Here is a 27,311-nt window from a genome sequence, read left to right on the forward strand (position 1 = left end):
TCCAAGTGCACATGCGACTTTGGCCAAGATAAATCATTCTGAGTTGTGAAGGGAAATCATGGTGTGTGTTCTGCAGGAAGAGGATTGGAAATCAGAAAGGTGACAGAAAAATTCAGACTTGTAAAACAAACAGTCAACAGATCAAAAAGAAGTCTCTACGAAACTTAAAATTATTTTTAACCAAGCAAAACTGGAAATGTGAGAACATTTTCTAAGCATAACCAGAGACATTGCTGTATGTGTGTTTCAAAAGAACGCTTCAACCTTTAATCCCAGCGCCTGGGAGGCAGAGGCAGGCGGATCTCGGTGAGTTCGAAGCCAGCCTGGTCTACAAGAACTAGTTCCAGGGTAGGCCCCAGAGCTACAGAGAATCCCTGTCTCGACCCCCCCACCACCAAAAAAAAAAGGCTTCAAGCATTGTTTCCATGTATAAAATCAAAAATGAAGACTAAAACCCAGGTCACACAGAGGAAAAGAAAAGGAAATAATGAAGAACAGAATCAAGGATTGAAAGCACAAGAAAGCATATCAGTGAAACTTTGAGACAGTTTCACTGCCTTCGAATTTGCTAGTAGGTGAAGGTGGTCTTAACCTTCTTTCTTATAACATCCTATTTCCTTACGATTGCAGGAAGTTTGTCCATGTTAGCGGCAGTGTGCGTGTGGTGGTCAGAGGACAGCTTTCTGGGCTCGATTTTCTTCCTCTGAGAAGCTGAGCTCAGTTGATCCTTTGGTGGTATGCATCTCTGCTCGGCGAGTCATTTCAGTCTGACCCTCCTGCCTCTGTCCTAATGCACCACCACACCTGGCTTATGCCCATGACTTAGGTTTTCATGAGTGTTCACACTACCCACTGAGCTACATCTGCAGCCCCCGCTTTGCTTTTTCTTTAAGTATGTGTTTAGGGGTTTTGCTGGTATTGGGGATTGAACCACTGAACCACATCCCTAATATTTTATTTCCTTTTTATTATCAAAATTGATAATTCCCTAGCTAGACTAGCAAAGAAGAAAGAAGGCAAATTACCCATACCAGGAATGAGGAGGTAATACTACCGTAGACTGTCCAGATAGAAGGATAATAACAGAAGACCTCTGCAATACATATTCAGTAACTTCCTGTTCCTGCAGTAACAGACCAAGCATAGTGGCTTGAAACAATATAGATTCATTACTTTACAGTTCCAGAGGCCAGAAGCATGACATGACTATCACTGGAATAAAAATCGACTTGTCAGCAGGATTTGCTTTCTTGTCTGGAGGTTCTGAGAGAGAACCTGATTTCTTGTCTTTCTGAGTTTGATTTTATTTTGTTTTGTTTTTTCAAGACAGGGTTTCTCTATGTAACAGTCCTGGTCATCCTGGAACTCACACTGTAGATCAGGCTGGCCTCGAACTCACAGGCACCCACCTGCCTCTGCCTCCTAAATGCTGGGATTAAAGGCATGCGCCACCACCTGGCTCCTTTCTGAGTTTGAGTCTGACTACAAGACTGGGAAACAGCTCAGTTGGGAAAATGCTTGGCTCACAAGCATGATGACATGAGTTCAGTCTTCAAGCTCCCGCATAAAAGCGGGGTTTAGAGTGCATGTCCTTAGTTCCCACACTGGGGAGGTGAAGTGGAGCGAGGCAAATCTCTGGTTTGCTGGCTAGTCAGCCTATCTACTTGGCAAGTTTCAGGCCAGTGGGAGACCCTATCCAAAAAATAGTGGACAATGCCTGCTTGACAAATAACACTCCAGGTTGTCATTTGTCTCTTATACATATGTGCACACGTGTGCATACACACATGAATGCATGAGCACATCACCCGTCCCATAAGAGTCTGCCTATGTTAAAATGGCTTGGGCCTCTTCAGCCTTTAAACCAACAAACTGTGCCATTTTGTTATCGCTCTGACTTTGACACGTTAGAACTGTAGTCTGGGCTGGGCTGGAGCTCAGCCGCCTCCTCCACCTGACACATTTCCTCCTCAGTTGCCCTCCTTGATAATTTCTTTGTTTCAGGGTTGCTGGGTTTGGACTTCAGATATGGGGAGTAAGCACTGCCAGGGCATTCTGTGTACCATAATCACAAACAATTCAACTTACTTTCCCTCCCCTCCAGCGCCTCACTAGTCTCCACTGTGCTGTCTGTCTTTAGGAACTGGCCTGGTCTAGTTCCCATGTTAAGTGGAACCATCCTGTTTGTCTACTTATGTCTCCCTTCAGCAAAATGTTTTTAGGGTCTATCTCTGTTACTCTTCTCCCTCCCTCCCTCCCCTTCTTCCCCCCCTCCCTCCCTCCCTCCCTCCCCTTCTTCCCTCCCTCCCTCCCTCCCTCCCTCCCCTTCTTCCCTCCCTCCCTCCCTCCCTCCCTCCCTCCCTCCCTTCCTTCCTTCCTTCTTTCTAAACAAAGCAAAGGAACACAGGGTAATCCAATGGATAAAGAATTTTTTTTTTTTTTTGAGACAGGGTTTCTCTGTATAGCTTTGGTTGTCCTGAAATTTGCTTTTTAGACCAGGCTGGCCTTGAATTCATAGACATCTGCCTACTGGGGTCAAGCTTTCTTTGGGCCGCCAACTCCCAAATAATGACATAGAGACTTTTTATTAATTATGAAAGCTTGGTCTTAAAATGTGCTTGTTCGCAGCTAGCTCTTAAAACTTAAATTAGGCCATTTATATTAATCTACGTTCTTCCACATGGCCCAGCACTGTACATCCAACTTCTGTCCCCGGAAGTTCTGTTTATCCTCTCCTGCCTAGCTATGACCTTTCTGCTCTGACTCGTTATTAAACCACTCAGAAGGTACCTTAAGCAGGTGAGGAAGGCAGAGACACATCTGCACACCATGTACAAAAAGATTATCCCAGCAGCCTACCTCCTTCTCCTGAGTGCTGGGATTAAAGGCATGTACCCACCAGGTGTAAGGATATTCTTTGAAGCAAAACTGAAACTATACGCAAAAATAGAAATCTCAACCTAAACCTCATACTTCACATAGAAATTAACTCAGTTGGTCATAGATCTAAGAGCAAAACCTGGAGTAGGACACTCAGGTTGGTTTTGTTCTTCATTTTTAATTTGAATTGTGTGTGTGTGTAAATGGGTGGTGCACATGTGGGGGTCAGAAGACAACTTGGGGATCACTTCTCTCCTTCTATCATGTAGGTCCCGGGGATTGAACTGTGGTTATCAAGTGTGGCCCACTTAAGGGAAAAATGTTTGGAAACTGCGAAAGCAAGGTTTTTGTTTCTGACAGACTCAGCTCCATCACAATTAGAAACAAATTTTTCTTATTTGGCATCTATTTAGAGCAACCATGTGGTAAATAAAAAGGCTTGCCAGACATGTGCACTAGGGGAGTTAGCTGTATCCTGTCGATAACTGTTTGGTCTTTTCACCACCTGTAAGCCGCTCCTGCAGATGACTTACTCACTGTAAGAGCTGAAGATAATACTGTATGTGGAGTGGAGAACTGGCTGCCACCTGGGTGATGAGCCTCTCTGCTAGACAGCAACAGACGTTCTGCCTCTTATCACTGCTAGAAGGCTAGGCCATCACTTATGTGGCAGTACAATGGATGTTGAAGGACAGAATTACAACTTCAAGGTTTTTCTTTTTCCTGTTTTGTTTTTATTTCCTTTGATATTGGCTCGTGTAGCTCAGGCAGGTCTTCCTTATACTCACCATGTAACTGAGGAACCCTCCCAGATGCTGAGGTCACAGCCGTGCCATTTACACCTTTATAAGATTTCCCCCACTCGTAGTATTGGGAGTTAGACCCGAGACCTTGTGTATCAGACAAGCGCCCTGCCACTGACCTACATCCATAGCCCAATTTAAAGGCCTTATTTGGCCTTAGTTTTGATTCTAGAGTCAGGCAACCCAACATAACTTAGTATGGTATGGTCACTGGTGTCAAAAGACAAAAGTACAACTTTAGTTTATTGATCTTGATCTTTGTTTTGTTGTTATGTTTATAATTCTAGAATTGGGCAACACTTTATTCCATGAGATAGCTAAGATTTTGATAGGCTGAGAAGAATTTGTTGAATATTATGGGAAGCCTAAAGAAAACAGAGGCAAAGGGGAAATAGATTGTTCGTTTCCAAGGTACTTTCCTTGGCAGGTGGGCAGCAGGACTGGACAGTTGAGAAACGACTGATTAGTGTTTGGAGGCCTAAGAATACGATGAGGGGACTGGAGAGATGGCTCAGTGGCTAAGAGCACTGGCTGCTCATAATAAATAAATCTTTAAAGAGAAAAAAAGAATATGATGAGAGAAACTGAATGCAAGGCCAGTTCAAACTGGTTGGTTGGAGAATTTCCTGTGCTTTTCTCCTGGCTTCTTGGAAGATCAGGCAAAAAGCTTAGTTTCCTGGTGTTTCGGTGACATAGAACTTTAGGTTTTAGCATGGTAATTGCATTTTGTTTTAGTCATGCTTTCGGTGCATTTGCCTCCTCAAAAATAATGACCTGGTTGAGTGGTGCCTCTTGGGAGGCAGAGGCAGACCTTGAACTCACAGAGTTTACCTCCCAAGTGCTGGGATTAAAGACTGCCACTCCCACCACCCAGCACAAGGAAAGTATTTTTTTTTTTAATTTGGTTTTCGAGACAGGGTTTCTCTGTGTAACTTTAGAACCTGTCCTGGAACTAGCTCTTGTAGACCAGGCTGGCCTCGAACTCACAGAGATCTGCCTGCCTCTGCCTCCCGAGTGCTGGGGTTAAAGGCATGCGCTACCACCACCTGGCTATGGAAAGTATTCTTTTTTAAAAATATTTATTTATTTATTATGTATATAATATATTCTGTCTGTGTGTATGTCTGCCTGCTAGAAGAGGGCACCAGACCTCATTACAAATGGTTGTGAGCCACCATGTGGTTGCCGGAAATTGAACTCAGGACCTTTGGAAGAGCAGGCTCTTAACCACTGAGCCATCTCTCCAGCCCTGGGAAGTATTCTTAGCTGGCATTGCCACATACATGGTTGGTTGTATCAGGGCCTACAGAGACATCTCTGTGGTAAGAGAACCTACTGCTCCTGAAGAGGATCCAGATTTAGTTTCTAGCTCTTACCTAGGTAACTCACAGCTGATTGTAATTCTCTGTCAAGGAAATATGATGCCCTCTTACGGCCTCTTCAGGCACCTGTGCTCAAGTACATACCTACACACAGATACACATAATTAAAAAATAAATCTTTTTAAAAAGTATTTTAAGTATTATTACAGCTGTTTAAACTTATGATAATCTGAAGAAACACACTGAAATATTTAGAAGGCAAGTGTACATAATGCATGCAACTTAAATGGGTTAGAAAAGACTTGTGATGATCAAACGGAGCAAAGATATAGGTGTTCTTTATACTGTTTATGTAGGTTAAAAGCTTCAAATTATTGTCAAATTTCCTTAGTTAGATCCTCAGAAACCAACTCTGGCAAGTTATTCTCTGGTCTCCTTGCATGTGTGCGTGCACATACACACACTAAGTAAGTGAGTGTGATTTTAAAGACTCCCTGCTGTCCAGTTCAGTGTGTATTACTATAAATAAACATAGTTGGAACTGAATGTTTTATCTGCTGTAGCTTGCGCTAGTCCAGGTGAAGCACACATTCCACAGGTGTTGGCTCTCAGCTGTTAATGCCGGAGAGCCATGGGGCCAGCAGCCTGGGTTTGTGGTACCCAGCATCCGGCAGGGAAGCTCCTTGAATGCCTATGGATGTCCCAGTTGCACTTGTATTAACTATTACGCTTACATGGTACTGATTTGAACATAATCTCTTGGTCTTTGTTGTGCTTTGATGACCATATTTCTCTTTCAGCCCAAAATGGAGTTAACCCCGACTGGGAGAAGAAAGTTATAGAATACTTCAAGGAAAAGCTGAAGGAAAATAATGCTCCTAAATGGGTGAGCTTACTACTTACTGTTTACAGGGAGAGAGCTGGCTGGCTATAGTTTTTCTCACCAGAGTAGGAACACATCCCCCCTACCCCCAATGTGAGAAGTGGTTTAGTGAGTGCTGCTCCTGTCCCCAGTACATCCTCATTGGAAGGCTTTGCTCTGATGCTTGTATTGTGCCTCTAGGTGGCAGTAAATGCCTGCTCCTTCCTGGTGAACTGGTTCTAGTAGCTGTCACCTATGTTCTGTTCCCTCCTAGAAGAATTGGCATGTGTTAATGTTCAGAGGACTCATAAGGTGCATGCCTTTGTGTTGATTGAAAGGAATCAGGAGTCCTTTGTAGGTGATATCTGTAATCTGGGGCCTTGGGAGACACAGAAGGATGACAAGTTTGGGGCTAGCCTCTGCTATTAGTGAGTTCCAGACCATTTTGAGCTACCAAAAGAAGTCTGTCTCAAAAGAAGGGAAAGAAAAGACAGAACATAAAGAAGGCAAGCCAGGAGGGTGCACATGCTATGCATGCTTTTGGAAGGAAAAGCATCCCATTATAGTCAAGTGTTACCACAGGAACAAGGCTAGATTTTGAATGTGTGGGTGCTTAACAGTTACAGATGACAACTTTGCTGACTTGCTTGTTTGTTTTCTCTGAAGGTACCATCATTGAATGAAGTTCCCCTTCATTATTTGAAACCTAACAGCTTTGTCAAGTTTCGTTGCATGATTCAGGATATGTTTGACCCTGAGTTTTACATGGGCGTTTATGAGACGGTTAACCAGAACACAAAAGCACGGGTATGTGTTGCTTTCTTCTTGAGATTTTCTGTTTATAATTTGTAATATTATAATTTGTAATAAATTTTATTTGTTTTGGTCATAGGTTCTTCATTTTGGAAAATACAGGGATATAGCAGAATGTGGGGTATGTATCTTTTATATTTGAGCTTTTTTTAGCATGATTTTTTTTCACCTAAAAAGAATTCATTTTTCTTTCTTTGGTTGGTCTTTAATGTACCTGTTTTGTGTGTGAATGAGTTCTTAAAAATCAGAATTTTTTTGTTTTGTTTTTGGTTTTTCGAGACAGGGTTTCTCCGTGTCTTTGGAGCCTGTCCTGGAACTAGCTCTTGTAGACCAGGCTGGCCTCAAACTCACAGAGATCTGCCTGCCTCTGCCTCCCGAGTGCTGGGATTAAAGGTGTGCGCTACCATGACCCAATTTATGAGCATTTTTTAAAACCCATTTTGTGTTTTATCTCAGTTTCAAACTTGCTGTCTCGAGGGACTGTTTTTCCATCTTAACACTGTTTCTTTTTTAGAAGAACAAAGGCAGATTTATTAAGGAAAACTCACAGCTTTCTAAGTTATTATTTTAATAGAGTGCCTTCTCTGGGGAGTAAGGTCTGAATTTTTAAATCCATTTCAGAGGTAACTATAATGAATATTTACTAAGTTTTGCTGGCAGAGGCTGAACTGGATCGTTTCTATAGAGAGAAATTATTGAGCACTTTGTCATCTGGAGGTCAATACACTGAGCATCAAACCCGGGCATCACACACATTAAGCACGGACTCTTACCACCGAACTCATGTGTTTTCTTTAGAAGGATTTAATTTCATAACTGGGGTACCGTGTGTCATGGCTTTGAGGAAGGCATTGTTTTGTCTATCGTGTTTGAAAAGATTTCCCTTGGTTTTGTTTTTAAAATTGGTAGCTTGAGGGCTGGTGAGGTGACTCAGTGGGTGAGAGCGATTGCTGCCAAGCCTGATGGCCTGAGTTCAGGCTCTGAAACCCACGGGGTGGAAGGAGAGAACCAGCTCTGCAGGTTGTCCTCACACTTCCCGTGGCACACACGCGTCCCCCTGCCCACATACACAGTAAATAGTTGAATGAATGCTGTAAAAGTGGACGTTGGAAAGCTGGGTGTAGTCACTTACTTCCATAATCCCTGACCGTGGGAGGCCGATGCAGGAGAATTGCCAAATATTAGAGCCCAACACTGTTATCATTTATAAAGAGGTGGGACCCCAGACTGGTCCACGAGGGGCGGGGGGCGTGACAAATAGATGGGCCATGCACAGAGAGCTTGGGTATAGAGTTTATTTAATGGATTATGTAGGGAGAAAGGGAGAGGGAAAGGGGGGAGAGAAAAGAGAGTCAGAAGCTGCCTCTCCAGAAGAAGGGGGGAGTGAGGGAGAGAGGAATGGAGGAGTGTTGAAGAGAGGAGGTAGGAGATCTCATGGCCTTGGGGGGTGGAAGGCTGGGGAGTGGGCCGAGCTTGTCTCTTAAAGGGATAGGGTACCCAGGTGACAGAGCAGGCCAGCAGACTACAACAAACACAAGCTACAGAGTGACAGCCCCCCCCCCTCAAGGAATGAAAGAAAGAAAGAAAATGAAGTAGTTTTGGAACCATAGTGTGTTGTGTGGTAGCAGCATCTGCCTTTACACTCTTCCTGGTACTTGGGAGTCTGAGGCAGAGGACCACAAATTCCATGCCAGCCAGAGTTTGAAATTAATTGCTTGTTAATTACATTAACTTGAGATAACAACATTTATTTTGATTTTATAATATGAAAATGCATTTTTCTTAACAAAACTTTAAAAATGCTTTCTGTATATCACAGCCTCAACAGGAGCTTGACTTAAACTCTCCACGATCTACCACAGCAGAAAGACAGACCTTCTACTGTGTCCCAGTGCCTGGGGAATCTTCATGGGTCAAAGAGATATCCTTATCTGAACCTTACTATTTGATGAGTGATTCTTAATTTTTTTTCTTAATTTAAAGGGTCATAGTTCAGATTATAGATTTGTAATCCTTTTACCCTGGGTGACATTAGCTAGGAAAAAAAAGCGTGTTCGTATACAACGTATGTCTTTAATAAGACATAAATTTAAGTATTTATCACAGAGAAATGCCTAAATTCTGATATATCCCTATAGTGAAATACTATTAAAATAGGTTGAGATAGATTTATAGGTACTTAAATATTATGATAATAAGAGAAGGGTCCAATTTCAAGTTAGAATGCATTCTAATTTTTTAAAGATTTATTTTAGTTTTTAAAGGTGTGTGTATGTGTGTTTCTGAATGAGTTTATGTGCACTACACGCTCACAGGAGCCCGGGAGGAAGTTGAAAGAGAATTTCACATCCTTTTGAACTGGAGTTAGGGTGGCCGTGTGGATGCTGGGAAGAGAACCTGGATCCTCTGCAAGAGCAGCCAGTATTCTTAGCCAGTGAGCCATGTCTCCAGCCCCAGTAAACTGTTTCTTTGACTATGTTTCAGTCATTTAGTTAAAATGGTTGGGTTTTGGGGGATGGTTTGTTATGTTTTGTTTTAGTGGTGCTTATGTTTTGAGGCAAGGTCTTACACAGCTCAGGTGCTGGCCTTCAGCTCCTGATCCTCCTCCAGCATGGGATTACATCCTATGCCTCCAAGCCTGGCCAGACTTTCCCCCTTTTAACCCTTTGCATAGTCTCCCTGTCTCTTTTAGTGCCCATGGGTCTCTAGTTTGATTTTTCTTCCCCTGATCTGTGTTGCAGGAGTTTGTCAAATGTTTTCTCATTTTTGCCTCCCATGACTCTACCCTTTCCTTTGTGTTTAGCTTTTCTTTTTTCTTTTTTACAGAGCTGAGGGTTAAACACAGCCCTCGTGCTAGGTAAACCTTCTGTCCCTGACTTCCATCTTCAGCTCCAGAGTTTGGTTTTTCTGACTTTTTCTGGCTTCTTAAGCCAAACAATTATTGATTTCAGATTCTCTGGTATTGACAGAATAAAAAATTTCCTCTCTGATATTAGAGCAGTAGATCCCTGTCTAATCGACATTTGGTTTCTAATCTTCCTTGTGATCTCTTTGACCTCTGTCTCCACAGTGTCATTCTGTGATTTCTCTCCCTTTCTCTGTGTTACTGTCATCATGTATTTCATTGTATAAACTATAGAGCCTATGTTAATGGGTTTTATTTGTTTATGTGTATGTTTTTTTTTATTGCCTGTATGTCTGTGCACCATGGACTTGCCTATGCTTCAGAGGCTAGAGGGGTATTAAGGTCTAACCTTGAAGGGGTTCACACATTTCCCATGTTACAGGGTAGAGGCATACCGATTAGAAATGTCAATAGTGCACGCCTTTAGTCCCAGCATGCGGGAGACAGAGGCAGGCGAATCTCTGTGAGTCTAAGGCCAGCCTGGTCTACAGAGTGAGTTCCAGGGCAGGCTCCAAAGCTAGAGAGAGACACCCTGTCTTGAAAAACCAAAAAAGAAGGGAGGAAGGGAGGAAGGAAGGAGAAAGGAAATGACAGACAGAAAGAGCAGAGATACTAAAGAAATACAGAGACAGGATAGAATCGGGAGGGCAATTCAGTGAATACTGAATTTGCCTGCATTTATTTTCCATATGCTTATATACCCCAATTCAAAAAGGGGAGGGAAGAAGGCCAAAGACTGCTTCACCATGATACAAAGAACAATTACCTCTTCCATATCTGAAGCATACCCTGAGTTAAGTATTCTGTTGGTTTAGGAAGGAGCAAGAACAGGCCTGAACTCTCCGACCTCCAGTCAAGGTGGAGCAGACCCACTTCTCTGGGCTCCCACAGAGGCGGGTAGTAAATTCCCTGGGGCTGGAGTTGAAGACAGGTGCCAGATGCTATATGGGTGCTGACAATGGAGCCAAGGCCCTCCTGAAGAGCTGGCAGTACTAACTACCGAGCCTCCATTCCATCTTGTTGTAAATTAATTGATTAATTAGTTTACTTATTTATTTCTGAAGATATATTTAGGAGAGGGCATTGGCTACCCTAGAGCTGGAGTTACAGGTGGTTTGTGAGTCATAGTCGTTGATGTGAACACAAGGAACTGAATTGTGACCTTCTGCAAAAACCACAATAGGTGTTCTTCACTGTTAACTCTGGCCCCTAGTTTGTTTTAACAGTACAGTTGTTCGTCTTCTATATAAACTGAGAAAAGGGCTGGAGAGATGACTCAGTGGTTAAGAGTATTGACTACTCTTCCAAAGGACCTGGGTTCAATTCCCAGCACCCACATGGCAGCTCACAACTATCTGAAGATCCAGTTTCAGGGGATCTGACACCTTTACACCAATGCACATAAAACAAAGCTAAATAAACCATAAAAATATTAAAAAAAATAAACTGAGAAAAAAAAACTACATCATCTATACTTGTGAACATATATATTCACTGTCTGTTTCTCTTTGTTCTTTGTGTGTATGAAATTATTTCCCTTAGATTCTGCCCCTCCCCCTACCTCCTTCTTTAAAACAGGACTGAGGGTGGTGAATTCCTTCATGAAAGTTCAACTCTTTTCACCTTCATTTTTGAAGGAGATTTTTACTACATGTAAAATTCTTGATTGACACATTTCACTAGTGTGTTAATGGTACAGGGCTGTTATCTCTTAGCTTCCATTCTTTTTTGATGAATGGTTGGCTATCATTCTTATTATTCCTCTTACATAGTATCTCTTTTGTTCTCTTTTCGCTGCTTCTAAAATATTCTATTTTCAGCCTTTTAACTATGTTGTGCCTGGGTATGGAGTTTTTGGTTTGGGAGTTTGGGGTTCCCCTGCTCTTTCTGGGAGGAGACATGTGCTTCTCTTAGTTGGATTTTGTTGAACTTTCCAGTTTGTGGCTATTTTTCAGCAACAATTTTAGTCATTTCTTCAAATATTTTTTCTATCCTAATCTCAGTACGTGAAACACAGACTAGACTGTTTGAGAGAGAGTCTGTGTGTGCCCAGATGGGGTTTGTTATTGTGAGCTCTGGGGAGGCAAGCACTTTACTGCCTGAGCTCTCTTCCAGCCCCCTCGTGGAATGTCCATCACATATTATAAGACTACTTTATCTTTTCTTTTGATAGCCATCTTTTCATTTTTGCTTTTTTTTTTGTTTTTTTATCCTGTTGCTAGAAATGGAGCCCAGTTCCTTAGAAGCAGGCAAAACATTCTCCCACAGAGCACACCCCAATTATTGGTGTTTTGTTTTGTTATTTGATATTTCCTCCCTCATTTTGCTTTAGTTGAATCGTTAATGTTAACCCATGTTCATGGTCACTTAATTTTTTTCTCCGTCCCGGTTTATAAACAATCACTTGTGTCTGTGTGTGTTTCTGAGGGTTTTGGATGGGGAGCAGGGTCAACAGAAGTAGTTTGAGTTTTTGGGTTTTTTTTCCCCTCGTTTCACATCATTCATTTTCAGATCTTATTTTCCGTCTGGTTATTTCAGTGTTTCTGTTTCTCTGTGAATATTCCTCATCTGTTTACTCATCATCTCTTTTTTTCCTGGCACTTACTCTGTAGACCAGACTGGCCTTGAACTCACAGAGATCAGTTTGCCCTGCCTCCCGAGTGCTGGGATTAAAGACGGGCACCACCATCACCATCACCACCACCACCTGGCTCTACTTTTTGTTTTTGAGATAGCATTTCAGGTCACCTAGACTGGGCTTGAACTTGCCTTATCTCCAAGGATGGCGTTAATTTCTGGTCATCCCTATTCCTAGAGTGCTGGGATTCCAGACACCACCTGGGAGCTGCAGTGATTGGCTTTATACACACTGGGCAATCATTCTGCCAACTGAGCTACACTCCAGCTCTGTCCTAATACAGAGTTAAACCTTTCTGTTAAATCCCTGTCCACTAATTCCAGAGTCTGTTATCTCTGGGTTTGTTTGCATTGATTTAAAAATCTGATAACAGGTCTGATTTTCCTGTTTCTCTGCTTAACTACTGTTTTATTATCTGCTAAAAAGCCACCATTGTAGTAGCGTTTTGAGTTTCTTGTCAAGGAGTAATGTAGGAGTTGATCAAGATGGGTAACAGAGTGTAGTGAAGAGCTGCTGGCAGACCTGCTTTTCATCCCACCCGGCTCCCACACAGCTAGATTAGCCCCGGAAATAACAACACACAACTTGTATTCATTTAAACACTGCCTGGCCCATTATCTCTAGAGAGTTAGTTACTGGCTAACTCTCACATCTTGATTAACCCATTTCTAATAATCTGTGTAGCACCCTTGTGGTGGCTTACCGGAAAAGATTCAGCATGTCTGACCTGGTGGCTGGCTCCATGGTGTCTGCCTCATAGCCCTCTTCCCAGCATTCTGTTCTGTTTACTCCGCCTACCTAATTTTCTGTCCTATCAAGGGGCCAAGGCAGTCTCTTTATTGACCAATGAAAATAACACAATAGACAGATAACCCTCCTCCATCATTTCCCCTTTTTCTGTTTAAACAAAAAAGAAAGGCTTTCATTTTAACATAGTAAAATTACATATAACAAAACAGTTATCAAGCAAGAATTACAGTCACAATATTTATAACTATATCTTTATCATAATAATGGAAAACTATAACTATGACTATCCATTCTTCAACTCCATCAAAGACTCCAGAAGGATATAATATTATCTAAGTAAACAAGAAGTAAGCAACTTCCAAAACTCTAGAAATGACAGAGACATCTTGCTGCCTGGACAGTCACCCAATGTTCCTCTGTATCGTTGGGGCACCTATCTTTGGCCTTCAGGCCCATAATATCCAGAGACATTTCCATGAAGCAGGAAATTTCAAAGGCAGTTCAGTCACTATCTGCTATGTCCTGTAGAATGTCTCGCAGACTCTTTCATGAATCAAGAACCTTGAAAGATCATCTCACCTTTAGGCAAGTTCAGCAGTCCTCTCTCTGCGGGTTCTCTGTGTCCAGTTTATACAACAGTCCAGGCAAGAGCAGTTTCTTGCCCAAATGGCTAACCAACTCCATAAGGAGTCTCTTCGATGCCCATCTTCCTCTTGAAGTAGATTGGTGCTGCCAGGAGCAGACGTGTCTCATTATCCTAAGTTATTAAAACATTAAATGCTATGTTCTGTAGTCTTTGAAAGATATGAAGAATGTCTTTCTGAAATATATCTATGCACATCTACAAAGTCAAACTAACATTACTACAAGCTTGACTATTATCGATGATTATCCATTAACAACCTATATTTTTAATTATACATTGCATTTTTAAATGAACTATACAATCATAATATATCAATCAAGATCAGAAATATATATATATACATATAACAAAATTGACCTTAAAATCCATACCAATGAAATTATTCATATCTATATCATATCCCCCTTTAAATGTAAAAGAACATTTATAAACAATATTTGGGAATATGGACGTAGTTATTTCTCTCCAAACTTCTTTTTGCCGTATAGGGGCGCTGTTAATCAGGTCTTTTATGGTAAAACCTGTCTGCCAGGTTCATCTCAGTCGGCAGTTGAGTGAAGTAATTTTTTGAGGGTGTTTATAGAAACCTTTTAGGAGGGCGTGGTCTATCATACCATATGGGGATAGAAGCAATCCACAGGGTCTCATCCTCTGTGAAAACAAAAGAAGAACCTCCTTTCCAAAGTATCATATCCTTAGATCCAAATTCAGAAGTCAAGGTATTTTGAACATATCTATCTTGGATTAGTTCAGCAGCATTTATAAACAAATATCTTTTAGCAGCTGTTGCTCCTTCCTCAGCATTCAAACAATTTAAAGAGAGCATAATAGCATACAGTATCAAGATTTTCTGTGTATTTTCCATCTTTCTTCAGCTTTATTTTTAACCTCTACCTTTTTTTATTTTTATTTTTAACTTTTGGCTTTTTGAGACAGGGTCTTTGTATGTATCTTTGTCCTGGAATAACTCTGTAGACCAGACTGTCCTTGAACTCATAGAGTCCCAGTGTCTCTGCCTCCCCAGTGTTGGGATTAAAGGTGTATGCTACCACACCTTGAATTCACAGAGATCTGTCTGTCTCTGCCTCCCAGGCATTGGGATTAAAGGTGTGCACTACCACACCTTGAAGTCACAGAGGTCAATCTCTACCTCTGTCCCTTGAAGTCACAGAGGTCAATGTACCTCTGCCTCCCAGGCATTGGGATTAAAGGTGTGTTCTACCACACCCAACTACTCTCTTTCTTTTTTTTTAAGAACTTTAACTTTTAGACTGCATATATTTTTAACACACTGTAAAACATTTAGAGGTTTTCTTCATCTTTGAATCTCTTTACTGTATATCTCTCTTTTTCTGACCACATGAGTCTTTAAGGAGAGGATTAAAGCCGTGGCTTTGACGGCTAGATCCAGCCCATTTCTTAACTTTCCAGCCTCATGGCTGAGATACCAGCCAGAGCTGTGTTCACTGCCACAACTCTATGGCGTTTCAAGGTCCTTGCTAGCAAGCAAGCTGTAGTATTCTGCTCACAGACCACACTCAGTCGGACTGCCTGCCTAAAAGAGTCAAAGTTTGCCCTGGTAGGACAGCCCAGAAAGCTGGCATTTTAAAATGGCACAGCTTTTTTCCTGCTACAGCTGAAAACCGAAAAGCATGCGTTCAACTTTTTGTCAACACCATTTAAGTGTTTTGTAACAGGACCTTTTAAAAGAGCTGTAAGGTTTTGCAGCTGAAGCTGAGTCAGGAAGCCTCCCTTAGATGAGAGTGCTTGCTTGCCTCTAGCAAACAGAGCAGACCTGAGAAATTGCTGCTACCAACAAAACATGCTTTACTCTATTCTTTCCCAAGTTTTCTCAGACTTTCTGTGGATTCATTTATCCACGTCTGGGCGCCATATGTAGCCCCACGTTGGGCGCCAACAGAGTTACTCCGGTTCTACAAGACATAGCCCCTAAAGAACAACACAGACTGTGTCTAGCTCTTAGATGCCTGCGGTGGTCTGCAGGTCCATGTGTGATGCTTGCGTGCACAGTCTTCATTTGAGTGCTTTGCTAGGCCTTCGGGAATGAGAAGCTTGAGTTAGAATCTGCAGTTTGGTGCTCGGCTAAAGATCAAAATTCCTGGGTCTTGTGTCTACAGCTGTTCCTCTGGATACCCTTTTGTAAATTTCTGCTACTTCTGCACCTCTGAACTCTGGGCTTTGTTTTCTCCATCCAGCAGGAGATAGACTGCCACTCATCTTTGCTACAGTTTGGAAGGTCCTCCTGCAGCCAGAAGGCTACGGAGTTTTTCCTTGGGTTGTGTCTCCTTATTCAAGGATTATGACCTTATGGTCATTGTTGTCCACTGCCTGAGGATAGATACTTTATCTGTGTTGTCCAGGTTTGTTGTTTTTTCTGAGAGGATGTGGGGCATAGAGAAAAAACCTTTTATTTCATAACCCAAACTGTCTAGCCTCCTTTCAGGAGTGTTTTAGGATCTGAGAGTTGACTCAGCTATTAAGAACAATGGCTGCTCTTGCAGAAGACCTGGGTTAGGTTCCCAGTATCCAATAGCTGCTCAGGATGGTTTGTAATTCCAGGTTCAGGGAGTGTGACACCCTCTTCTGGCCTCCAAGAGCAATACATGCATGTGGTTTACAAACATAATTGTAGACAAAACACTCAAAAGAAAAATAAATAAATCTTTTTTGAAAAAATACTTTAACTGAATTGTCAAATCGGCGATGTTTTAGAACCATGTAATTGACATAATTTAGGATAATCTGGTTCAAGATTATTGTCTTCTTAACCTTTTATTTAACGCCTATGTCAATGCAAACCAAGCTCGAGTCAGTCCCTCGACTTCCTATACGCCTAGTCGGCACAAGAGGAGTTACGAAGATGATGAAGACATGGACCTACAGCCCAACAAACAGAAAGACCAACATGCAGGTGCCAGGCAAGCAGGTAATGTGTGCCCTCAGCTTCCTCATGACATCAAGGTTCGTTTTCAGGCTTGTTCTCTGACATAGTTCTCGATCTGGGAACTGGTATGGTGTGATAACCTTTCACTTCATCATAACGGGATGGTGTTGGTCGCAGTAAAGCTCGGTAGTAGAACTTTGGCCTTAAAGGTATGAGGCCCTGTTTCCATCCCTAGCAACTTTTGAGCATTTCTACAATGAATACTCTTTGGAAAGTTCTGGTGGATGCTTTTAGTTTCAAGTGGCTGAATGGAAGAAGATCTGTTACTATCTTTGTAAATGTTGTCCAGATTCTTGAACAATAGAAAGCATGGTTGTGCTCTACCCTACATGTGACTTAGCTGAAACCATCCTTTCTTGCTTTCCTTTTGGAACCACGGTATTTCTGTTGATTTTTGTTGTTGATATGTTTGTTTTGTTTTTAAGGATAGGGTTTCTCTGGCTGTAAATTTGTGGAACTAACTCTATAGACCAGGCTGATCTTGAACTCTCAAACTCACAGAAATCTGCCTGCCTCTGACATATGCCTTCTGCCCCTTGGCTTTTGTTGTATAGCTAATTCTTTTATGGGGGAGCGGGGAGTGTTGTGTTGTTTTTCTAGACAGGGTTTCTCTGTGTAGCTCTGGCTGTCCTGGAACTCACTATGTGGTTCAGCAGCCTCAGCGATCTGCCTGCCTCTGCCTCCAGAGTGCTGGAATTAAAGCGGTACACCACTCTCACAGGTTCAAGTATAGCTAATTCTAACACACCCTGGAGACAGCAGTTGATGTTGTATAAGAGCTTAAGAATTCTGAATCCCCATCTATTACTTATTTCATTCTTGGACTTAATGAGCAGTAGCTTTATTCATATGGTAAGTAGACAATTTTGCCTTTATTTCTTCTTTTTGCATTGGTCACTTCCCTTCAGAAGTGAGAATCTCTGTCTTTAAGGTAGGGTTTAGGGAACTTATTGAACAGTTAAGTTTATAAAGGTATACTGATAAATTTCATTTGGCTGTATTGCAGATTGGCATTTGTAATTTTATGAAGTCAGAATGATGATTTTTTGTTGTTTTTGTTTGTTGTTTTTCGAGACAAGATTTCTCTGGGTAGCCTTGGCTATCCTGGAACTCCTTCTTTAGACCAGGCTGACCTTGAATTCAGAGATCTGTCTGCCTCCTAAGTGCTGGGATTAAAGGCAAGCGCTACTACCACCTGGCTATTACTAATATTTTAATGTTTTTAAAGTTGGATTTTTAATTTAATTTTATTTATTTTTTGGTTTTTCAAGATAGGGTTTTTCTGTATAACCTTAGCTGTCCTGGAACTTACTTTATAGACCAGGCTGGCCTCGAACTCACTGAGATCCTCCTGCCTCTGTCTCCCAAATGCTGGGATTAAAGGCATGTGCCACCACCACTTGGTAAGATTGGAATTTTTACAGGTGGTGAACACAGGTGGGGTAGTATTCTTTATCCTTAAAGTCCATTCAGAATAACAGCATGTTCTAAGTGACCATTGAATCCTGGGAATGTGGTAGTTTTCTTTGTGCTCATTCATGTGAGTGCTGCTTCTGTTTCTTCCCCTTTGTCTGTAGTGTTGTGGGCTTGCAAGGTTTTGTATGTTATGCAGCATGCTGCTTGTTAAATTCTGGATTTTTCTTTCAGGCTACATAGCACTTTTAAACTTCCTTGTTTGAGTTCAGTAGAGTTATGCAGCATTTTAGAAATAATATAGAGAGATCTCATAACCTTAATAGTAATGCTTGTATATTTATAATCTTAACAATGTGTTCTTTTTTCATCTTTCTTATGGTGAAGAGGTGGAACCCAGGGCCTCACACACCAGACAAGAGCTGCAGCCTGTGCCCTGGAGTACTTTTAATAGATCGTAGCCTGAAAGTGACACCAAGAGGATTCATCAGTTTTATTCAGAGCTCGTAGTTTTGCAGGCATACACTTGTGTGTACTTAGCTCTGTGTAGTTTTACATAGCTACTGCAACAGGCAAGGTGCAGAATAGTTCATTGCCCAGATCGCATACCTGCCCATCATAAGAATCTTATGTAAGTGAAGTCACCCATCGTGTAAACTTCGGGACTTGGCTTTTTCCATCCAGTATAATTTTTTTTTTTGAAATCCATCTACATTGTTGTGTGTACCAGGTTTATCTGTATTTTCCATTTGCCTGGTATTCCATGGTATGACAGGCTATGTTTTTATTTATAACTACTTTGGGAGCGGCCACTGTCTTTACATCCCTAATAGCTGCTGAGCCATGTCTCCAGCCAAATCTGGTTTGAATTGTTGTTGCTGTTCTCATTTTTGTTTCTTTATGAAATAGGATCTTTCTACGCAGCCCTGGCTCTCCTGAACCCACCGTGTAGGCCAGGCAGTTCTCAAACTTAACACAGCTGCCAACTGCTGCTTTGGCCCTTTAATACCTCGTGTTGTGGTGACTCCTAGCCATAAAATTATTTTTGTTCCTACTTCATAAGTGTAATTTTGCTACTGTTATGAATCGTAATGTAAATATCTGATATGCAGGCTATCTGATATTGCAACCCCTATGCAGAGGTCATTAGATCCCAAAGAGGTCATGACCCACAGGTTGAGAAGCTCTGGATTAAAGGCACATGCTACCATACTTTATTTTTACATTTATTGGCTCTGTTTATATCTGTGGATATCTTTGATATCTAAAGAACAGATGTTGTACCGACAACAGAAAACCTTGGGAGACATACTCTTTTTACTTATTTATTTTGGTTTGTTTGTTTTTTGAGACAGGGTTTCTCTTTTGTAACAGTTCTGGTTGTCCTGGAATTTGTTTTGTAGACTAGGCTGGCCTTGAACTCACTGAGGTCCTCCTGTCTCTGCTTCCTAAGTGTTGGGATTAAAGTCATGTACTGCCAATCACCCGACTGGTTTTTTTATTTTTTTAAAAAGATTTTATTTATTATGTATAGTGTTCTGCTTGCATGTAAACCTGCAGGCCAGAAGAGGGCACCAGATCTCATAGATGGTTGTGAGCCACCATGTGATTGCTGGGACTTGAACTCAGGACCTCTGGAAGAGCAGTCAGTGCTCTTAACCTGTGAGCTATCTTTCCAGCCCTTTTTCCTATTTTCAAGTATGATAAAGCCACACAAAAAATTCATATATTCAGACTAAGTCAGGGATGAGATGACTCAGCAAGCATGTAAAGCTACCTGCCACCATGCCTGACCACTTGACTTTGCAGTCCTCAGAACCCAGTTATTTATTCTGTGTATCTCTTCTTGACTTTTGAGATATCCAAGTGAAAATATTGAAATTAATCTAAAAAATTTGAAATTTATTTTGTTTGTGAACTTTTGCCTGCATGCTTGTCTGTGTACCATGTGAATGCTCACAGAGGTTAGAAGAGGCCATGGGGTCCCGGAACTGTGAGCTGCCCTGTGGGTGAAGGGAACTGAGCCGGGTCTCTGCAAGAGCCAGTGTTCCAGCCCTTGAACTATTTCTAGACCCTAAGATTAATTTTTGTTTTGTTTTGTTTTGTTGTTTTTTTGAGACAGGGCTTCTCTGTAACTTTTGGAGCCTGTCCTGGAACTAGCTCTTGTAGACCAGGCTGGCCTCAAACTCACAGAGATCCACCTGCCTCTGCCTCCCAAGTGCTGGGATTAAAGGTGTACGCCACCACTGCCTGGGTAGAGATTTAACTTTTTATTTATTTATTTTTTTTAAAAAATTGCATTTTTTTGTTTATTTTTAAGGGTTTTTTTCTTTTCTTTTTTTTTGAGACAGGGTCTTACTGAGCAGCGCTGGCTGTCTTGGAGCTCAGACTCAGAGATCCTTACACCTTTGCCTCCAGTGTGCCAGGATTAAAGGCTGTGTCACCATGCCTGGTTAAGATTGTATTTTAGATACATTTCTCCCTTTTCCTCCTTCCAAACCCACTCGTATACCTGTTCCCGTTCTCCTTCAAATTCATAGCCTCGTTTTCCTCAGCTGGTATTTTGTGCATGTATGTGTGTGTATATGCATATGTCTTCCTAGATGCAACCTGTTGGACACATACAATGTTAGTCGTGTGTATGTTTTCAGGGATGACTTTTAGCACTAGATAACCAATTTGTATGCTCTTCCCTGGGGAGGCCACCTCTCTGTCCCCAGTTTTACTCAGTTGCATGTAGTTCTTTGTGTAGGGTTGAAGTCTTACAGGCTTTATCCCATGCAATTTAGCATGTTCGTTGGTGTCCTCCTTGTTCAGCTCACAGTTAGGTAGTCATATTGGTGAGAGTTTACAGGTGTAGTTTCTGATGTTACTAGGACACACAGTGTCACTGCAAGGTCCCTGATCCTCTGGCTCTTAAAACTTTTCTGCCACCTCTTCTAGAGTGTTGACTGAGCCTTGGGTGCAGGAGTTGTTTGGTTAGATGCATCCATTGGCGTTGGCCTCCACAACTGCATTTTGATTGGCTGTGGTTTTCTGTCGTGGTCTTCAGCTGTCACAGAGAGAGGTTTCCTTGATGGAGAGTGGGACTACACGTGTCTGTGGGTGTAAGGATATCTCTTTATAGGTTGTTATTACAGATTAGTGCTGGGTTAGTAAGTTAGTGGTTGTAGCTTCTCCTTCAGGAGCTATAACTTCACTAGCACTGAGTAGTTAACTAGGATTCCAGTACTAGGCGTGATCTTCTTGTTTCCAGAGAGGGTCTTAGGTCCAGTTAGAGCTGTTGCTCACCACCAAGGTGTGTGTGCCGCTACTGCCTCTCTAGGGTTGTCGTGTTGTCCTGGTCGTGGATGTGGTTCGTAAGTGTCATAGCTGGGTGGAATGAAATGAACTTGTAAAAGTACTGACTTGAGTTGGGCATCGTAGCTTAATCTGAAATCCTAACACTAAGGCGACTAAGACAGGAGGATGGCCTAGAGTGCAGTGCCAGCCCAGACTACACGGTGAGCCCCTTTCTCAAAAAAGGGAAAAGAAACAAAATCCTTCCAATATGTTTGATTTGATGTAGTAGTTTGTTGCTATTTCACAGTAAGAAAGCAATGAAATATTTTATGTGTCTATCTTAGTTCTGGTATGAATCAAATAATGTTATTAAAACTGACATGAGCCTTTTTCAACTCATAAACATGATTTATATCAAAATGAAAAGCACTTTTAGAGCGTTCTTTTCTTTGGGCTTAGAAGTGACCGCATGCAATGCTGTTTGAGTCTAGGAGGCCTCGGTGGTCTTCACTGGTGCGGAGAACCAAAACGCTTAGAAACTGAAGCTTCCACTGGGCAGCAGCTGAACTCCTTGAACCTCTCTTCCCCATTCGATCTGAACTTCCCCCTGCCAGGAGAGAAGGGCCCTGCCTGCCTCGTTAAGGTACAGCCTTTCCTAGTTCTTTACACAGATGCTACTACCTCAAATGAGGCATTAGAGAAGCCTCAGCATGTCTGCAGGCTGTGCTGTCCTCTGGAGGCTCTAGGGTGGAGAGGGGACACGATCTGGCTTGTTGTGTCTTTTCCTTCATCCAGCTCTGAGAGGCTACCTGCATTCCTCGACTTGTGGCTCCTTCATCTTTAAGACAGCAGCACTGTGTCTATCTGACTATCCATTTGTAGTAGTCACATTTCCTTCAGAAAAGGTTCTCTCTGACACCGAGCCGGCTTAGCCAGTCCAGGCTGTCACCACCTCAGGGTCCTTGAGCACAACTGCAGGTTCCTTTTCATGTGAGCTCGCATACTCAGCATTTCAGCGATTGTGCTGTGACCATCTTTGGGGCTCCTTATTTTGGCTGCCACAAAATTCTTAAAGAATTGGCCAGTGTGGAACCTGGTGTGGTGGCATATGCATGTAATCCCATTGCTCAGGGAATAGAGGAAGGAAGGTGGAGAATTCACTCCCATTCTGAGCTACATAGTGAGACCTTGTGTCTTTGGCAGGGTTACTGTGGCCATGACGAAACACAAGACCAAAAGCAAGTTAGGGAGGAAAGGGTCCATTTAGCTTACACTTCCATATTAGTTCATCATCAAAGGAAATTGGGACAGAAGCTTAAATAGGGCAGAAACCTGGAGGCAGGAGCTGCTGCAGAGGCCGTGGAGAAAAGTACAGTTTACTGGCTTGCTCCATGAGGAACAGGCTTGCTTACCCTGCTTTCTTATAGAATCCAAACCACCAACCACAATAGGCTGGATCCTCCCATATCTAACACTAATTAAGAAAATGCCTTGCAGGCTTGCCTATAGCCCAGTCTTGTGGAGGCTCCTTCCTCACTGACGAGCTCTGTCAACCTGACGTGATGCTGGGCAGCACCCTGTCTCACAAACCAAAGGGTAAAGTCATATTCAAAGTGGGCTGCCTTCTAAATTCATATCTACTTCCTTCCTGTGTCGTTTCTGACTTCATATTTTATTTCTGCTATTTTACCTTTTCAAAATCCACTTCTCACTTGTATTTAAAATAAAGGGTGTTGCATCACATGCCCAGTCCTGCCATTCTAGAAGCTGAGATAAGGAAGATCAAGAACTCAAGGCTAGCATGAGCTACAATAACATGACCCTGATGCAAAATAAAACTAAAATGTTTGTGGTGCTTTAAAACATCAATCCCCACACTTGGGAGGCAGAGGCCTGAGGATTGCTTTGAGCCCAAGGTCGGTATTAGACCAGCCAGGTAGGCTCTGGACATACCTGGCTCTGGTTTAGCTTTTGTCTGACTGACAGCCTCTGCGGGAGTGTGGTTGTTCACATGCTTGCTGACTTCGCTGTCTGACTGGCAAGTTCTGGTTATGTCGTTCAGTGCTAACCTGATTCTGTGTTGTTGTCAGGTCTATGAAGACTGGGACTGCTTCAAAGTCAATGACGTTCTTGAGTTATATGGTGTGCTGTCTGTAGATCCTGTCCTGAGCATACTGAATAATGAAGAAAGGTGAGTCTGTCTGTTGGGTTTCAAACAGTGGCAGAGAGTTACAAAGAACATCCTTTCCTGTCTTCAGATAGTTACCAGTTACACCACCCATGCCATGCTTGTCATTACTGCTCTTTGTGTACCACCCTCATCCCATCCTGGCATCCCCTGGCTGTGAAAGTAAGCCAGGCACAGCAGTCTTCCCAGGGTTGTGCCACTGATGCACGAGTGTCTTTAGTGCCCATCGCTCAGTTAGGGTGGTATTGCTTGTCATGTGAGCGCTTTTCACTTTGTCATTGATAATTTGAAAGATACTTTTGTTTGTGTGACTGTCTAGCATCTCAGAATCTGTTGACTTGTGTTGTCTCTCAGAGGCACTTCATTAACTTTGTCTCTGCTACAGTAGCCATTTTCTACTGTGTCCTTCCTACAGTTGTTTTTCAAGTAATTTCTTTATGTCAGTATGAACCAATGAACTCTCATTTTATTCAATATCAGCATGTCTTTTGAGACTCAGATTTTCCTAGATTTAGTTAGTAGGAGCCACAGTGAGCAAACTGTGCAGCGTACTTTTTTTGGCCATGAGTGAGCTCTCAAATCACAGCACAGAGACTTATTATTACTTCTGAGTGCTTGGCCTTGTCTTTTGCTTGTCCCTCCAGCTCTTATAACTTATTTTAACCTGTTTCTCTTCATCTGTGTTTACTTCTGGGCTTTTTACGTTTACTTCATTCTGTATGTCCTACTCCATGTCTGCCTGGCCCTGGGTATCTCCTACGCTTTCCCCTCATTCTTCTCATTTTCTTTTCCCTTGAACCTAGATTATTCTCTGCTTGGTCTCCTACTTATTCTCTGCTTTTCAGCCCTACCTGTCTCTCCTCTGCCTATTTATTCAGCTTTTTATTAGACCAGTGAGGTGCCTTAGGCAGTCAAAGCAGCACATCTTTACATAATTAAACAAATGCAGCATAAACAAATGTAACACATCTTTGCCTAGTTAAAGTAATATTTCACATTTCCCCCTCTTTGTCTAAATAAAAAGGAAGGGTTTTAGCTTTAACATAGTAAAACTATATACAATAAAACAATTATCAGGTAAAGATTATATTTATAGTATCCAGTCCATTTGTATTTGGCAAATTCAGAGAAAATATTATTTATCCTATCTTGGTGAGTCCAAAGGTTTGTATCTAATTTACCTTCTATCATGACTAAAGAAACCTGCAACTATCTAGTCTTCAACTGCATCAAAGACCCCAGAAGGATATAGTATTTCCTGAGTAAACAGGAAGTACAGTGCAAGCCACCTCCAAAACTATAGAAATGGCAGAGACACCTGGCTACCTAGACAGTCACCTGAGATTCTTTTGCCACATCAGGGCATCCATCTTTGTTTACAGTCCTAGAATATCTGGTAGCCTTTTCTATGAAGCAAGAATTTTGAAGGAAGGCCCTGCCATGTTTTGGCAAAGTTCGTCAGTCTTTTTCCTTTGTGTAATTCCTGTCCAGTCTGTGCAGCATACTGTCAGGAGTCAAGCAAGGGAAGGTTTTTTTTGCCCAAATGTCTAGCTTTGCCACAGTGAAAGCAAACTCCATATGGAGGTTCTCCAATGTCCATTATCCTTTCTGAACTAAATTGATGCTGCCAGAGGCAGATGTGTCTCACTGTCATGAAAAGCCCTATGCTAACAAAATATTTGAAATGCCATAATTTGTAGGTCTTTGAAGTGTTAGAAGATCACCTATCTTTCTAAAATATATGTTTAACCTTGAAAATATACCTAATATGACTACAAGTTTAATTTTTTCCAAGTTTTGTATTGTAGATGACTAACTACTATGCTGCATTTCTTAATTATACATTGCATTTGAAATGAGCTGCGTAAGCACAATACCCCAAACAAGAATAGAAACATATATACATATAACAAAAATAACTAAATTTGCATTAATATACCAAAGTTCATACCAATGTACAATATTTGGGATTAATAGTTGTCTTTTTATTCTATATTCCTATATCTTATTTCTTTTCAAGACCCTCAAACTAACCTCCTTTTCTTAGTTTTTCTTACCATGATCAATAACAGTTTTGCAAACAACTTCCCTAAATGATGACAAATATCCATAACCCACCAAATGATCAAAAATCACTCACCCCACCTCTTGGGAATGTGGCATTGTGTTCTCTAGACAGCTTCCTGTTGTCTGAGGGTGATGGCATCTTTTGGGGACCCTGAGAAAATTGAGGTATGGTCAAGTCCTGGGAGAACTAGCTATAACTTTGTGCAGTCTCGGAGCTGCCCCATGCAGAGGGACCAGCATACACGCCGTCTGCCTTGTAGCTTTCTTGGTTTATTTCTTTTATGTCTATAACCAAAATTTCAGGAGATCTCCCCCATCAAACATGATCTTTTTTAACCTTGAAGGAATCTTTAGCCTTTTGTTTGCTGTCATACACAAGCATGACTTCTTTCCCAGCACAATACAGTCTCTGATTTCCATTTTAAGGTTAAGACATCCCTGAAGTATCCAGGTGGTTTAACTCAGCAGTCCCTTTTACACCCCAGTGTCTCTCCACAGCTGTCATTCCCATCAGCATTCCAAAAATTTAAATTCAACAAACATAATACTCCCTTTGTATTCCCCATCTTTATGTGACTTATTTTTATACTATTTTACTCTGTCTTTAAAGACTTTATTATTTATAAACTATTTTTTCTATGGCTGTCTATCTATACCTTTTTTTTTCCCCCTTAAGCCTATGCACATTTAAACACTGTAACCTGTTTAGAGGTTTTTCCAATTTGGACCTTCTTTACTGTGTGTTTCTAGCCTTTTCTGACTGTGTGAGCCAAACCTTAAACTTGCTATGTAGCTCTGTGCTGGCGAGTGGCTCAACCCCACTCAGGTCCGTGAAAGCTGAGCTTTATTCCCCACGAGCCTGTCCTACTGGGAACCGCATCTAATGACCCCAGCTTCTACTTAACCTTCTAGCTACTCAGGTATTTGATATACAGCAGAGCCTCTTAAAGGAGCCCATATTCGTTTTTGGTTTTTTTGTTTTGGTTTGGTTTTTGCCACCCCCCCCAGCTTTCTCAGGGCCTGTGTGGAAATTCAGGCCCCATGTTGGGCACCAAATGTAGCAGACTTTATTTGACTGCTAGCCCCAAATCATGACATGGAGACTTACTATTACTTATGAATGTTCAGTCTTAGTTTATGCTGGTTGCACTAGCTCTTTCATTTAATTTAGTCTGTTTCTCTTCATCTATGTTTACCTCCAGGCTTTTTACCTTTCTTTCATTCCCTCCCTTGTCCTCCTCATTTTCTTTTCCCAGGAGCCCTCCACTTATTCTTCTGCCACCAGCCCCGCCTGTCTCTCCTCTGCCTAGTTTTGACTGTTCAGCTTTTCATTAAATCAATCGGGTGTCTTAGGCAGGCAAAGCAACACATCTTTACATTGCTAAAGAAATGCAGCATAAACAAGTGTTTGCCTAGTTAAAGTAATAGTCCACAACAACTGTAGGTCCTTAACAAGTGTAGGTAACCTTACCATTTTCAATATTTATTTCATTACATTAAGCAACTTGAACTTTGTATTTACCCGCTTATTATTCTTTCGTTTTTCAGGAAGGCATTTCCTCTGGTAAGGAATTTTATTTAAGTCGAATAAGTACTGATACTGGGTTGGTTCAGTTTTGGATCCTAGTGATGGACAGAGCTAGGAGGCTGTTCAGTTAGCTTTCTGTTCTTGTACCTGAGATCTTCCACTATAGAGTGTCAGTGTGTGACTCACAGCTGTGGAGTTCCCATCACATGTACTGGGTTCTTTTGTTCTATATGGAGGTATTGTATATGC

General features: G+C 41.7%; 1 protein-coding gene across 2 annotated transcripts in view; it reads left to right on the forward strand.

Moving 5' to 3' along the window:
* The window catches only part of Mcmbp (minichromosome maintenance complex binding protein), a 54,739-nt gene that overhangs the window by 11,346 nt on the left and 16,082 nt on the right, over positions 1 to 27,311 (forward strand). For both annotated transcript variants that reach the window (XM_085693170.2, XM_085693169.2), the window contains exons 2-8: positions 5,806 to 5,891; positions 6,534 to 6,674; positions 6,760 to 6,801; positions 8,500 to 8,601; positions 16,422 to 16,566; positions 21,771 to 21,922; positions 23,370 to 23,470. In XM_085693170.2, the coding sequence (XP_085549296.1) occupies positions 5,806 to 5,891; positions 6,534 to 6,674; positions 6,760 to 6,801; positions 8,500 to 8,601; positions 16,422 to 16,566; positions 21,771 to 21,922; positions 23,370 to 23,470 (769 nt within the window). The remainder of the gene's footprint in view (positions 1 to 5,805; positions 5,892 to 6,533; positions 6,675 to 6,759; positions 6,802 to 8,499; positions 8,602 to 16,421; positions 16,567 to 21,770; positions 21,923 to 23,369; positions 23,471 to 27,311) is intronic.

Source organism: Myodes glareolus, chromosome 7 (assembly GCF_982192425.1).
Source record: "Myodes glareolus chromosome 7, mMyoGla1.1, whole genome shotgun sequence".
Taxonomy (NCBI): domain Eukaryota; kingdom Metazoa; phylum Chordata; class Mammalia; order Rodentia; family Cricetidae; genus Myodes; species Myodes glareolus.